The sequence below is a fragment of the Tachyglossus aculeatus genome, chromosome 11 (genome assembly GCF_015852505.1).
Source record: "Tachyglossus aculeatus isolate mTacAcu1 chromosome 11, mTacAcu1.pri, whole genome shotgun sequence".
In the NCBI taxonomy this organism is placed as follows: domain Eukaryota; kingdom Metazoa; phylum Chordata; class Mammalia; order Monotremata; family Tachyglossidae; genus Tachyglossus; species Tachyglossus aculeatus.
Window position 1 is genome coordinate 33,730,808 of NC_052076.1, and position 16,261 is coordinate 33,747,068.

General features: G+C 48.5%; 1 protein-coding gene across 2 annotated transcripts; it reads left to right on the forward strand.

Moving 5' to 3' along the window:
* The first annotated feature begins 299 nt into the window (after positions 1-299).
* On the forward strand, positions 300-10,128 carry FOXR1 (forkhead box R1). 2 transcript variants are annotated; one of them, XM_038754861.1, is made up of 5 exons: positions 300-417; positions 3,209-3,405; positions 4,749-4,963; positions 5,839-6,080; positions 10,029-10,128. In XM_038754861.1, exons 1-5 carry the CDS (start codon positions 300-302, stop codon positions 10,055-10,057), a joined length of 801 nt encoding a protein of 266 aa, XP_038610789.1. In that variant the 3' UTR covers positions 10,058-10,128. The 2 variants fall into 2 exon arrangements, with proteins under 2 accessions (XP_038610789.1, XP_038610790.1); XM_038754862.1 differs by lacking the exon at positions 10,029-10,128 and having other exon boundaries at positions 5,861-6,018.
* Positions 10,129-16,261: the final 6,133 nt, after the last annotated feature.

Sequence of the window (16,261 nt, forward strand, 5' to 3'; positions counted from 1 at the left end):
GTGCTCGGCACACAGTCAGCGCTCAATAAATAGGATTGAATGAGTGAATTGGGGACCACCAACCCCGCCCCCAAATCTGGGCCTTGGCTGGCATGCCCCGTGCCAACCCGGAGAGGGGAGAGGAGCCAGGTGTCCCGGCCAGAGAGGGCCTGAAGGCTTCGATTGGATCAAATGGATTCCACCTGGAGATGCTGGAAAACCCCCCGGGGGAGCGCTTAGTACATCCTCTGCTCACCTGAGCCTGCTGGGCCGCCTTCAAGGGGGCTGAGCCTCCCTCCCACTCCCCCCACCTGCCCACCATGGACGTCCAGAAGCCCGACTTCTGGCTCCAATTCCACGGGCAGGCCCCGGGCCTGTTGAACTGGGCCATGGACGAAGAACTAAAACTGCTGGTCACCTCAGACCATCTGCCTCCTGGTCAGTCATTCAGCCCATAATAATAATAATAATGGCATTTATTAAGCGCTTACTATGTGCAAAGCACTGTTCTAAGCACTGGGGAGGTTACAAGGTGATCAGGTTGGGAGGCTCACAGTCTTCATCCCCCGTTTTACAGATGAGGTCACGGAGGTACAGAGAAGTGAAGTGACTTGCCCAAAGTCCCACAGTTGACAATTGGCAGAGCTGGGATTTGAACCCATGACCTGTGACTCCAAAGCCTGTGCTCATTCCACTGAACCACACTGGTCCATCGTGTTTCTTGAGCGCTTACTGGGTGCTAAGCACTGGGGAGAATACACAGTTCATTCGATCCTATTTCTGGAGCGCTTACTGCATGCCAGGCACTGTACTAAGCGCTGGGGAGAGTACAATTCAGCAACAGATAGGGACAGTCCCTGCCCAACAACGGGCCACAATCTAGAAGAGCGGGGAGGCAGACAACAAATAATGATAATAATGATGGTATTTGTGAAGCGCTTACTATGTGCCAAGCACTGTTCTAAGCGCTGGGGGAGATACAAGGTGATCAGGTTGTCCCAAGTAGGGCTCACATTCTTATTCCCTATTTTAAACATGAGGTAACTGAGGCACAGAGAAGTTAAGTGGCTTGCCCAAAGTCACAGAGCTGACAAGTGGCGGAGCCGGGATTGGAACCCATGACCTCGGATTCCCAAGCCCGGGCTCTTTCCACTGAGCCACGCTGCTTCTCTGTACAACAAGTTAACAGGCAACAATATATAAATAGAATTATAGATTCATTCATTTAATCAAATTTATCAATTTGTACTTCCCCAGCGCTTAGTACAGTGCTCTGCACATAGTAAGTGCTCAATAAATATGATTGATGATGATGATTGAGCGCTTACTGTATGCAGAGCACTGTACTAAGTGCTTGGGAAGTACAAGTTGGCAACATGATGTGTGTATAGATGTATACACATCATTAATAAAATAAATTCATTCATTCATATTTATTGAGCGCTTACTGTGTGCAGAGCACTGTATTAAGCGCTTCGGAAGTCCAAGTTGGCAACATATAGAGATGGTCCCTACCCAACAGCGGGCTCACAGTCTAGAAGAGGGAGACAGACAACAAAAAACATATTAACAAAATAAAATAAATAGAATAAATATGTACAAATTAAATAGAGTAATAAATCCGTACAAACATATATGCAGGTGCTGTGGGGAGGGGACGGAGGTAAGGCGGGGGGATGAGGGGGAAAGGAAGGAAGGGGCTCAGTCTGGGAAGGCCTCCTGGAGGAGGTGAGCTCTCAGTAGGGCTTTGAAGGGAGATAGAAGATTGAAGATAGAAGGGATAACTCAGCGTGGCTCAGTGGAAAGAGCCCGGGCTTTGGAGTCAGAGGCCACGGGTTCAAATCCCGGCCCTGCCACTTGTCAGCTGTGTGACTTTGGGCAAGCCACTTCACTTCTCTGGGCCTCAGTTCCCTCATCCGTAAAATGGGGTTGAAGACTGTGAGCCTCACGTGGGACCCTTCTCTCTCTGGATCTGCCCCCCTACTCTCCCTGGACCTGCCCCCCTGCTCTCCCTGGAACTGCCCCCCCCCCCCCCCGGACCTGCCCCCCCACGGCCTCTCTGGACCTGTCCTCCTGTTCTCTCTGGACCTGCCCCTCCCCACCGGCTCTATCGAATGGCGCTCCCCCCGCTGTATCTGGACGGTAAGCGCTCAATAAATACGATTGATTGATTGATAGGAGCTTGATTGATTGATTGATTGGAGGCCTCCTCCAGGAGGCCTTCCCAGACTGAGCCCCTTCCTTCCTCTCCCCCTTGCCCCCCTCTCCATCCCCCCATCTTACCTCCTTCCCTTCCCCACAGCACCTGTATATATGTATATATGTTTGTACATATTTATTACTCTATTTTATTTGTACATGTCTATTCTATTTATTTTATTTTGTTAGTATGTTTGGTCTTGTTCTCTGTCTCCCCCTTTTAGACTGTGAGCCCACTGTTGGGTAGGGACCGTCTCTATATGTTGCCAATTTGTACTTCCCAAGCGCTTAGTCCAGTGCTCTGCACATAGTAAGCGCTCAATAAATACGATTGATGATGATGACAGGCTGATTACCTTGTATCTACCCCGGCGCTTAGAACAGTGCTTTGCACATAGTAAGCGCTTAACAAATACCAACATTATTATTATTATTATTATCTATAAATAGAATTCTAGATCTGTACATCTACTCACGAGCAGTGGGGCGGGGAGGGGGGTAGAGCAGAGGGAGGGATTCGGGGCGATGGGGAGGGGAGGAGCCCTCTGTGAGCCCAATGTTGGGTAGGGACTGTCTCTATATGTTGCCAATTTGTACTTCCCAAGCACTTAGTACAGTGCTCTGCACATAGTAAGCGCTCAATAAATACGATTGATTGATTGATTGAGGAGCAGAGGAAAAGGGGGGCTTAGGCTGGGAAGGCCTGCTGGAGGAGGTGAGCTTTCAGGAGGGCTTGACGGACATATTCACTGCCCACACGGAGTTCACAGCCTTGAGTTGCCCCTCACCCTATCCCCTTAGTACAGTGCTCTGCACACAGTAAGTGCTCAATAAATACGACTGATGATGGAGGGACGCCAAATTAGTCCTCCCCACCCTCCACCTTCGTCAGCCGGCTTTTGGGCCAAGTGCCACGAGCCTCTTTGGGAGCCACCAGGGCCGAAAGCTGGCCCGGGCCAAGATGGTGAGGTGGAGGGGGATCGGCGACTGGGCATGATGACCCCTGACCTTCCCCCCCATCTTCACCTAGACGCCGACCCCAGACTGTGGTTGTGGGTGAACCCCAACATCGTCTGCCCCATCACTGGGAGCCAGAGGCCGAGGAGACCACCAGGCCGCACCCTCCGGCCTCCCTCAGGACCACCACCCTCTGGCTCCCTGGACTGTGAAGAGGAGGAGGAGGAGGAGGAGGAGGAGGAGCCGTTGACCTCTCCCAGCGAGTGGGAGGTAGGTGATGGATCGACTGATTGATTTATATTTTAGACTGTGAGCCCACTGTTGGGTAGGGACTGTCTCTATATGTTGCCAACTTGGACTTCCCAAGCGCTCAGTACAGTGCTCTGCACACAGTAAGCGCTCAATAAATACGATTGATTGATTTATATTAACATCTGGCTTCCCCCTCTAGACTGTAAACTTGTGAGGACAGGGAATGTGTCTATTTGTTGTTCTATTGGACTCTCCCAAATAATAATGGCATTTATGAAGCGCTTACTATGTGCAAAGCACTGTTCTAAGCGCTGGGGAGGTTCCAAGGTTGTCCCATGGTGGGGCTCACAGTCTTAATTCCCATTTACAGATGAGGTAACTGAGGCCCAGAGAAGTTAAGTGGCTTGCCCAAAGTCACACAGCTAAGTGGCGGAGTAGGGATTTGAACCCATGACCTCTGACTCCAAAGCCCGGGCTCTTTCCACTGAGCCATGCTGCTTCTCCAAATGTGCCTTGAACACAGTAAGCGCTCAATAAGTACGAACGAATGAATAATAATAATAGTGGTATTTGTTAAGCACTTATGTGCCAAGCACTGTTCTAACTGCTGGGGTGGCTATGCAGCGTGGCTCACCGGGCTTGGGAGTCAGAGGTCACGGGTTCTAATCCCGGCTCCACCACTTGTCAGCTTTGTGACTTTGGGTAAGTCACTTAACTTCTCTGTGCCTCAGTTCCCTCATCTGTACAACGGGGATTAATCAATCAATCAATCAATCGTATTTATTGAGCGCTTACTGTGTGCAGAGCACTGGACTAAGCGCTTGGGAAGTCCAAGTTGGCAACATATAGAAACAGTCCCTACCCAACAGTGGGCTCACAGTCTAAAAGGGGGAGACAGAGAACAAAACCAAACATACTAACAAAATAAATAGAATAGATAGGTACAAGGAAAATAAATAGAGTAATAAATGTGTAAGACTGTGAGCCCCACGTGGGACAACCTGATGACCTTGTATCTCTCCCAGCGCTTGGCACATAGTAAGCGCTTAACAAATGCCATTATTATAGGTAATCAGGTTGGACAGATGAATGAGGGGAAAGGGGGTTAGGGTAAACCCCCTCTCAGTGATGATGAAGCGCAAGTGAGGGACAGATATCCTCCCTGCCCGGGCCCACCATGGAGAGGTAGGGGTGGCTGTGGGGCTCCTAAGCTCCCCATATCATCATCATCATCATCAATCGTATTTATTGAGCGCTTACTATGTGCAGAGCACTGTACTAAGCGCTTGGGAAGTACAAATTGGCAACATATAGAGACAGTCCCTACCTAACAGTGGGCTCACATATCCTTCTCCCTGCAGATGTCCAGTGCGGACGAGGAGAACGGGGAAGAAGAGGACACCCCTTCCTCACCGTCCCCACCGCCCCACCGGTCCCAAGCTCGGCTCCTGCAGCCGGTGCGGGTGGGGGGCGTCTGGCCCCGGCCCCCCCTTAATTACTGCCACCTCATCACCCTGGCACTTAGAAACAGCCCTCCCTGCGGGCTCAACGTCCGACAGATCTACGACTTCACCAGGTACGTGCTCGGCCAGCGGGGAAGCGGAGGAGGGCTGACGGGCCGACGCCTGGGTTCAGCCCTTCCGCGGGATCCCCAGAACCCCAATAATGGTATTTAACGCTTACTCCGTGCCAGGCCCCGTTCCCCGCGCTGGGGTGGTTACAAGCAATTCGGGTCGGACACAGCCCCCGTCCCTCGTGGGGCTCACGGTCTCAATCCCTATTAATGCAGATGAGGTAACAGAGGCCTAGTTAAGTGACTTACCCAAGGTCACACAGCAGGCAGAGCTGGGATTCGAACCGTGACCTTCCAGCGTCACGCTGCTTCTCTCCCCTCAGATAAAAACCCACAGCTGAGTGGGCCACGTCATCCCCCGGGCCTGGAATGCCCCCAATCCTTCTGCCCATCCGCCAAGCTAGCTCTCTTCTTCCCTTCAAGGCCCTACTGAGAGCTCACCTCCTCCAGGAGGCCTTCCCAGACTGAGCCCCTTCCTTCCTCTCCCCCTCGTCCCCCTCTCCACCCCCCCATCTTGCCTCCTTCCCTTCCCCACTGCACCTGTATGTATGTATATATGTTTCTACATATTTATTATTCTATTTATTTATTTTACTTGTACGTATCTATTCTATTTATTTTGTTAGTATGTTTGGTTTTGTTCTCTGTCTCCCCCTTCTAGACTGTGAGCCCACTGTTGGGTAGGGACCGTCTCTAGATGTTGCCCAAGCGCTTAGTCCGGTGCTCTGCACACAGTAAGCGCTCAATAAATACGATTGGTGATGATGATGAGTGATACTTGAGGGAGTGGGGGGCTACCTTGGGCCCCCTTCCCAGGCCTGTCGTTGTGGGAAGGGAGGCGCGGGAGATGGAGGCCAGCTCTGCTCCTCCCGCGGCAGGCGGCATTTCCCTTTCTTCCAGACGGCCCCCGAAGGGTGGAAGAATACCATCCGCCACAACCTGTGCTTCCGCAGCAGCTTTGAGAAGACCCCAGGAGGGGCCGGGGGGCCCGGCGGCCGCCCTCGCCCCCGCTCCTGCCTCTGGAGACTGACGGCCGAAGGCCACCGCAGGTTCGAGGAGGCGGCCCGCGCCCTGACCGCCACCCGGCTCCACTCCATCCAGCAGAGCATGAGCGAGCCGGGTACGGAGGGAAGGGGGGCACCACCTCGGGGCTCACGGGCACCACGAGAAGGAGGAGACCCTCGTGCCAGCGGGGGACTCTGGGGAGGATGTGAAGATGCCTGCTTTTTTAATCAATCGTATTTATTGAGCGCTGACTGTGTGCAGAGCACTGGACTGAACGCTTGGGAAGTCCAAGTTGGCAACACGTAGACCACCAGTGGGCTCACAGTCTAGAAGGGGGAGACAGACAACAAAAGCACTTACCATGCTCTAAGCGCCGGGGTAGATACAAGATAATCAGGCTGGACGCAGCCCCTGTCCCACCTGGGGTTTCATAGTTGTAACCCCCATTTTACAGCCGAGGAAACCGAGGCACAGTGAAGTGATTTCCTCGAGGCCACCCAGCAGACAACTGGCCAAGCGGGGATTAGAACCCAGGTCCTTTTAGCTCCCAGGCCTGGGCTTTCTCCACTAGGCCATGCTGCTCACTTAGTAGGTGCCAAGCAGGTACTGTATTAAGCGCTGGGATCAATACAAGGTCCGTATCCCACCTGGGGTTCATAGTCGTAACCCCCATTTTACAGATAACCGAGGCCCAGAGAAGTGAAGTGATTTGCCCAAGGGCACCCAGCAGACACGTGGCAGTGTAGGGTTTAGAACCCACGTCCTTCTGACTCCCAGATCCAACTAGCACAATAAAGAATTGTGTTATTTATAATAATAATAATTAATAATGGCATTTATTAAGTGCTTACTATGTGCAAAGCACTGTTCTAAGCGCTGGGATGGTTACAAGGTGATCAGGTTGTCCCTCGGGGGGCTCACGGTCTTCATCTCCATTTTGCAGATGAGGTAACTGAGGCACAGAGAAGTGAAGTGACTTGCCCAAAGTCACACAGCTGACAATTGGTGGAGCTGAGGTTTGAATACAGGACCTCTGACTCCAAATAATAATAATAATAGTAATAACAATAATAATAATAATGACAGTATTTAAGCACTTCCTATGTGCGAAGCATTATTCTAAGTGCTGGGAAGGTTACAAGGTGATCAGGTTGTCCCTCGGGGGGCTCACGGTCTTCATCCCCATTTTACAGATGAGGTGACTGAGGCCCAGAGAAGTTAAGTGACCTACCTAAAGTCACACAGCTGACAATTGGCAGAGCCAGGGTTTGAACCCAGGACCTCTGACTCCAAATGATAATAATAATAATAATAATAATAATAATGATGGTATTTAAGTGCTTCCTATGTGCAAAACACTGTTCTAAGTGCTGGGAAGGTTACAAGGTGATCAGGTTGTCCCTCGGGGGGCTCACGGTCTTCATCCCCATTTTACAGATGAGGTAACTGAGGCCCAGAGAAGTTAAGTGACCTACCTAAAGTCACACAGCTGACAATTGGCAGAGCCGGGGTTTGAACCCAGGACCTCTGACTCCAAAGCCCGGGCTCTTTCCACTGAGCCACGCTGCACTAAGCATGGATGGGAGATACAAGATGATCGGATCAGACACAATTCATTCATTCAATCAATCGTGTTCATTAATAATAATAATGGCATTTATTAAGCACTTACTATGTGCCGAGCACTGTTCTAAGCACTGGGGAGGATTCAAGGTGATCAGGTTTTCCCGCGGGGGGCTCACAGTCTTCATCCCCATTTTACAGATGAGGGAACTGAGGCCCAGCGCTTACTGTGTGCAGAGCGCTGTACTAAGCGCTTGGGAAGTAGAATTCGGCAAAATATAGGTACGGTCCCTACCCAACAACGGAATCACAGTCTTTCCAGAGAACACAACCCACAGGGGCTTCACCATCTAAAGGAGAGAGAGAACGGACAAGGAATCCCCATTTTACATCATCATCATCATCAATCTTATGTATTGAGCGCTTACTATGTGCAGAGCACTGTACTAAGCGCTTGGGAAGTACAAATTGGCAACATATAGAGACAGTCCCTACCCAACAGTGGGCTCACAGTTTCAAAGGGGGAGACAGAGAACTAAACCAAACATACTAACAAAATAAAATAAATAGGATAGATATGTACAAGTAAAATAAATAAATAAATAAATAGAGTAATAAATATGTACAACCATATATACATATATACAGGTGCTGTGGGGAAGGGAAGGAGGTAAGAAGGGGGGGATGGAGAGGGGGACGAGGGGGAGAGGAAGGAAGGGGCTCAATCTGGGAAGGCCTCCTGGAGGAGGTGAGCTCTCAGCAAGGAAGCTGAGGCCTAGAGAACTGACTTGCCCAAGGGCCCACAGCAAGCAAGTGCTAGAGCTGCCACTCAGACCTGAGCTCTTTCATTCATTCAATCCTATGTATTGAGCGCTTACTGTGTGCAGAGCACTGTACTAAGCGCAGCGTGGCTCGGTGGAAAGAGCCCGGGCTTTGGAGTCAGGGGTCATGGGTTTGAATCCCGGCCCTGCCACATGTCTGCTGTGTGACCTTGGGCAAGTCGCTCCACTTCTCTGAGCCTCAGTGACCCCATCTGTAAAATGGGGATTAAGACTGTGAGCCCCACGTGGGACAACCTGATCACCTTAATAATAATGATGGCGATTATTAAGCGCTTACGCTTACTATGTTACAGTGCTCTGCGCTCAATAAATACGATTGATGACGCAAAGCACTGTTCTAAGCGCTGGGGAGGTTACAAAGTGATCAGGTTGTATCCCCCCAGCGCTTAGAACAGTGCTCTGCACAGAGTAAGCATTTAACAAATGCCATTATTATTGTTATTATTATTATTATTATTATTATTATTATTATTATTATTATTATTATTACAAATCGGCAACATATAGAGACAGTCCCTACCCAACAACGGGCTCACAATCTAGACGTCTACACTCTTTCTTCTAGACCACGCTGCTTCCCCAAGAAGAGTGGGTAAGGGCAGGATGGGACAACAGCTAGTCAGTCCCTTCTATTTACTGAGCGCTTACGGTGTGCAGAGCACTGTACTAAATGCTTGGGAGAGGACACTGTAACACTAAGCAGACACATTCCCTGCCCACAATGAGCTCACAGTCTAGAGGGGGAGACAAGCATAATATAAATATATTTATATAAATTATAGATAGTACACAGGTGCTGAGGGGCTGGAAGGGGGATGAATCAAGGGGGTGACCTAGATGGGAGAGGGAGAAGAGTAATCATCATCATCATCAATCGTATTTACTGAGCGCCTACTGTGTGCAGAGCACTGTACTAAGCGCTTGGGAAGTACAAGTTGGCAACATCTAGAGACAGTCCCTATCCAACAGTGGGCTCACAGGCTAAAAGGGGGAGACAGAGAACAAAACCAAACATACTAACAAAATAAAATAAATAGAATAGATATGTACAAGTAAAATAAATAGAGTAATAAATATGTACAAACATATATACATATATACAGGTGCTGTATACATATATATACAGGTATATATACATATATACATATATACAGGGAAGGGAAGGAGGTAAGATGGGGGGGATAATCAATCAATCGTATTTATTGAGTGCCTACTGTGTGCCGAGCACCGTACTAAGCGCTTGGGAAGTACAAGTTGGAAGTACAAGAGTAAAGGAGGGCTAAAGCGTGAGAAGCGGCGTGGCTCAGTGGCAAGAGCCCAGGGGTCGTGGGTTCTAATCCCGGTTCCACCACTTGTCGGCTGGGTGACTTGGGGCAAGTTGCTTAACGTCTCTGAACCTCAGTTACCTCATCTGTAAAATGAAGATTAAGGCTGCGAGCCCCACGCGGGACAACCTGATTACTCTGTATCTACCCCAGCGCTTAGAATAGGGCTTGGCACATAGTAGGTGCTTACCGAATACGATTATTATTATTACTAAGTGAGGAAGGCCTTTTGGAGGAGATGGGCCTACAGTAAGACTTTGGGGCAGGTGGGGGGGAAGAGAAGAGGAATTGTGAGATAATCAACCATTTTCCTGACTCTTCTTTCTTTGGCAGGGGTGATGCCCACACTCTTTGAGCTCTGATTCAGCCAGGGTTGTTGCCAGAGGGGCCTGTTTCTCCTCCGTACTGCCCTATCCTGCCACCCCCAACCTTCTCCCCGTCCCCCCCAATTAAAGTTTGTTGCTGGCTTGGTGGAGTTAGAGTTTGTTTTTTGTTTTTTTTTTTTAATGGCATTTATTAAGCGCTTACTATGTGCAAAGCACTGTTCTAAGAGCTGGGGAGGTTACAAGGTGATCAGGTTGTCCCAAGTGGGGCTCACAGTCTTCATCATCATTATCATCATCAATTGTATTTATTGAGCGCTTACTGTGTGCAGAGCACTGGACTAAGCGCTTGGGAAGTCCAAGTTGGCAACATATAGAGACAGTCCCTTCCCAACAGTGGGCTCACAGTCTAAAAGGGGGAGACAGAGAACAAAACCAAACATACTAATAAAATAAATAGAATAGATATGGACAAGTAAAATAAATAAATAGAGTAACAAATATGTACAAACATATATACAGGTGCAGTGGGGAAGGGAAGCAGGTAAGATGGGGGGATGGAGAGGGGGACGGGGGGGGGGGGTCTTAATCCCCATTTTACCGATGAGGTAACTGAGGCCCAGAGAAGTGAAGTGACTTGCCCAAAGTCACCCAGCTGACAATTGGCAGAGCCGGGGTTTGAACCCATGACCTCTGACTCCAAAGCCCGGGCTCTTTTCCACTGAGCCACGCTGCTTCTCTAAACCACTGTTCTAAGCGCTGGGGAGGTTACAAGGTGATCAGGTTGTCCCACGTGGGGCTCACAGTCTTAATCCCCATTTTACAGATGAGGTAGCTGAGGCACAGAGAAGTTAAGTGACTTGCCCAAGTCACACAGCTGGTAAGAGCCTGGGCTTTGGAGTCAGAGGTCATGGGTTCAAATCCCAGCTCCGCCAATTGTCAGCTGTGTGACTTTGGGCAAGTCACTTCACTTCTCTGTGCCTCAGTTCCCTTATCTGTAAAATGGGGATTAAGACTGTGAGCCCCCCGTGGGACAATCTGATCACCTTGTAGCCCCCCAGTGCTTAGAACAGTGCTTTGCACATAGTAAGTGCTTAACAAATACCATTATTATTATTGTTATTATTATTATTAATGATGTGCATCTAGCTTTATTTTTATTTATTCTGATGACTTGACACCTGTCCACATGTTTTGTTTTGTTGTCTGTCTCCCCCTTCTAGACTGTGAGCCCGTTGTTGGGTAGGGGCCGTCTCTATATGTTGCCAACTTGTACTTCCCAAGCGCTTAGTACAGTGCTCTGCACACAGTAAACGCTCAATAAATACAATTGAATGAATGAATAAATGAACACCCAGTCTAGTGGCTGGCTCCCTGCAGGCTGAAGCCTCAGGACTCCCGGTTGCTCCCCAGCTCTGGTGGAACCTCCCGGCCAGCAAGGGACTGAGGGAAACTGAGTCACCCCACTGCTCCTTTCTGAGCTGGGAGGAGGGGGCCTCCAGCCTGGTAGGCCCCAGAGGGAAGGGGGCTAGTTAATAATAATGATGGCATTTGCTAAGCGCTTTCTATGTGCAAAGCACTGTTCTAAGCGCTGGGGAGATTACAAGGTGATCAGGTTGTCCCATGGGGAGCTCACAGTCTTAATCCCCATTTTACAGATGAGGTCCCTGAGGCCCAGGGAAGTTAAGTGACTTGCCCAAAGTCACACAGCCGGTAAGTGGTGGAGCCAGAATTAGAACCCATGACCTCTGAATCCCAAGCCCGGGCTCCTTCCACTGAGCCACACTGCTTCTCTAGTTATTTTCTGGACATTAGTCAACGGGTAATTGTAAGGAAGTTGGTTACTGTTGGCTAATGTCTGCCTGCCAAGGCTGCTGACAACCAGGGTGGGTAGGAGGCCTCACGGTGAATCAATCAATCAATCAATCGTATTTATTGAGCGCTTACTGTGTGCAGAGCACTGTACTAAGCGCTTGGGAAGTACAAGTTGGCAATATATAGAGACAGTCCCTACCCAACAGTGGGCTCACAGTCTAAAAGGTGAAGGAGTCTGGATCCAAGTTCTGCAGGCCGGAGGGGAGGTGGAAACAGCTGTTCTCAGTAATAATAATAATAAATATACATATAATAATAATAAATAAAATAATAAATAAATAAGATAATAATAATAATGATGGCATTTGTTAAGCGCTTACTATGTACCAAGCACTGTTCTAAGCACTGGGGGGATACAAGGTGATCAGGTTGTCCCTCGTGGGGCTCACAGTCTTCATCCCCATTTTTACAGATGGGGTCACTGAGGCTCAGAGACGTGAAGTGACTTGCCTGAGGTCACACAGCAGACGTGTGGTGGAGCCGGGATGAGAACCCATGACCTCTGACTCCCAAGCCCGGGCTCTTTCCACTGAGCCACGCTGCCTCTCGATGTTCTCAGGATGTGAGGAGGTCCAATTTCTGGCTCCGCCGGCGGCCGGCGTCACCTGGCTGCCACACGCAAATGGAAGGGACAGCAGCATGATGGGGCTTGGGGACAGCTGGGCCTGGCTGCCAAACGGGGGGACCGGGGCTTCGGCGCACTCATTCATTCATTCATTCAATCGTATTTATTGAGCGCTTCCTGTGTGCAGAGCACTGGACTAAGCGCTTGGGAAGTCCACGTTGGCAACATAGAGAGACAGTCCCTACCCAACAGCGGGCTCACAGTCTAGAAGACTGCACACTTGCTGCGGTCTGTGAGCCCACTGTTGGGTAGGGACCGTCTCTCTATGTGGCCAACTTGGACTTCCCAAGCGCTTAGTACAGTGCTCTGCACACAGTAAGTGCTCAATAAATATGATTGATTGATTGATTGATATAGGCAGAGGGTGGCAGAGTGGGAATGCGCGGGGGGCGACCAAGGCCAGACCAAAGCCTGGCCAGGGAAGTAGCTGGGTGGGTGGGTGTCTGGGCCTCCCATAGGGTCCAAGGGGCTGATACCTCCCTGTGGGGGGAGAGGTCACCTCCTCCAGGAGGCCTCCCCAGCCTGAACCCCCTTTTTCCTCTCCCCCTCTCCATCCCCCCGGCCCTACCTCTTTCCCCAGCACTTGGATATATTTGTACAGATTTATCACTCTATTTATTTTACTTGTACATATTTACTATTCTCTTCTAGAATATTTCCTATTCTATGATTTATTTTGTCAATAATGTGCCTAGAGCTTAAATTCTATTTGCTCTGATGATTTTGACACCCGTCTACATGTTTTGTCCTCTGACTCATATACCTGTATATATGTGTATACGTTTGTACATATTTATTACTCTATTTTACTTGTACATATCTATTCTACTTATTTTGTTAGTATGTTTGGTTTTGTTCTCTGTCTCCCCCTTTTAGACTGTGAGCCCACTGTTGGGTAGGGACTGTCTCTATATGTTGCCAACTTGTACTGCCCAAGCGCTTAGTACAGTGCTCTGCACACAGTAAGCGCTCAATAAATACGATTGATTGATTGATTGATTTTGTCCTGTTGTCCGTCTCCCCCTTCTAGCCCGTTAGCCCGTTGTCGGGCAGGGACCGTCTCCCTATGTTGCCGACATGGACTTGCCAAGCGCTTAGTCCAGTGCTCTGCACACAGTAAGCGCTCAGTAAATACGATTGAATGGATGAATAGTGGAGGCCAGTATGGGGCTGGGATGCATCATCAGGGAGGAACTCAGACCAGAGCACAGGGGCTTCGACTTCCCCGTTCCGCCAGTCACCTCTCTCCGGGGCAGCGGGAAGGGAGCACCAGACTCTGAGGAAGAGAGAAGAGGGTCAGTGGCAGGTTCATTCAGTCGTATTTATTGAGCGCTTACTTTGCGCAGAAGTACTAAGTGCTTGGAAGAGTACGACATGACAGGAGACGCATTCCCAATCTAGAGCGATGGTTGTGGCGTCATGCCTCTCCTGGGGGCCGGGTTTGCATCCTTTATCCTGCAATTCCTCCCCACCATCTTGCTCTTCCTTTCCCGGCAAAGTATCCGGCTCCAGACTGTAAATTCCTCATGGGCCGGGAACGGATCTACCAATTCTTATGTTGTAGTCCCCCAAGTGTTTAGTACAGTGCAAGCACTCAGCAAGGGCTCAATAAATGATCAATTGACCCACCTGGATTGGGAGGAGGGACGACGGACCCAGTTTGGTCCTTCAGTCGCCTCTACTCCACATTTTCCTAATTTAGAGGACTCAGCCTCCAGAGTGGCCACTCATTCACTCATTCATTCATTCATTCAATCGTATTTATTGAGCGCTAACTGTGTGCAGAGCACTGTACTAAGCGCTTGGGAAGTACAAGTCAGCAACACATAGAGACGGTCCCTACCCAACAACGGGCTCACAGTCTAGAAGGGGGAGACAGACAGCAAAACAAAACATGCAGACAGGTGTCAAAACTGTCAGAATAAATAGAATTTTAGCTATATGCACATCATTAACAAAATAAACAGAATAGTAAACGTGTACAAGTAAAATAAATAGAAAAATAAATCTGTACAAATATATACAAGTGCTGTGGGGAGGGGAAGGAGGTGGGGGGGGATGGGGAGGAGGAGAGGAAAAGGGGGCTCAGTCTGGGAAGGCCTCCTGGAGGAGGTGAGTGCTCAATAGGGCTTTGAAGGGCCCTACTCTGCTCATGACAGAGCATACGAGCCAGGAGGCATATGACATGGGGCTCACACATTTAGTCCCCATTTTACAGATGAGACAACAGGCACAAAGAATAATCATCATAATTATGTTAAGCACTTACTATGTGGCAGACACTATACTAAGCGCTAGCTTGGATACAAGCAAATCACACACTTAGCCCCCATTTAACAGATGAGATAACAGGCACAGAGAATAATGATCATCATCATAATCATGTTTGTTAAACACTATGTGCCAGACACTGTACTAAGCGCTAGGTTGGATACAAGCAAATCACACACTTAGTCCCCATTTTACTGATGAGATAACAGGCACAGAGAATAATGATCATTATCATAATCATGTTTGTTAAGCACTTACTACGTGCCAGACACTGTACTAAGCGCTGGCTTGGATACAAGCAAATCACACACTTAGTCCCCATTTTACAGATAACAGGCACAGAGAATAATCATCATCATCATAATCATGTTTGTTAAACACTATGTGCCAGACACTGTACTAAACGTTAGCTTGGATACAAGCAAATCACACACGTAGTCCCCATTTTACAGATAACAGGCACAGAAAATAATAATCATCATCATAATCATGTTTGTTAAACACTATGTGCCAGACACTGTACTAAGCGCTAGCTTGGATACAAGCAAATCACGCACTTAGTCCCCATTTTACTGATGAGATAACAGGCACAGAGAATAATCATCATCATCATAATCATGTTTGTTAAGCACTTACTATGTGCCAGACACTGTACTAAGCCCTGGCTTGGATACAAGCAAATCACACACTTAGCCCCCATTTAACAGATGAGATAACAGGCACAGAGAATAATGATCATCATCATAATCATGTTTGTTAAACACTTACTATGTGCCAGACACTGTACCAAGTGCTAGCTTGGATACAAGTGAATCACACACTTAGTCCCCATTTTACAGATAACAGGCACAGAGAATAATAATCATCATTATAATCATGTTTGTTAAACACTATGTGCCAGACACTGTACTAAGCGCTAGCTTGGATACAAGCAAATCACACACTTAGTCCCCATTTTACAGATAACAGGCACAGAGAATAATCATCATCATCATAATCATGTTTGTTAAACACTATGTGCCAGACACTGTACTAAACGCTAGCTTGGATACAAGCAAATCACACACATAGTCCCCATTTTACAGATAACAGGCACAGAAAATAATAATCGTCATCATAATCATGTTTGTTAAACACTATGTGTCAGACACTGTACTAAACGCTAGCTTGGATACAAGCAAATCACACACATAGTCCCCATTTTACAGATAACAGGCACAGAAAATAATAATCGTCATCATAATCATGTTTGTTAAACACTATGTGCCAGACACTGTACTAAGCGCTAGCTTGGATACAAGCAAATCACACACTTAGTCCTCATTTTACTGATGAGGTAACAGGCACAGAGAATAATGATCATCATCATAATCATGTTTGTTAAGCACTTACTATGTGCCAGACACTGTACTAAGCCCTGGCTTGGATACAAGCAAATCACACACTTAGTCCCCATTTTACAGATAACAGGC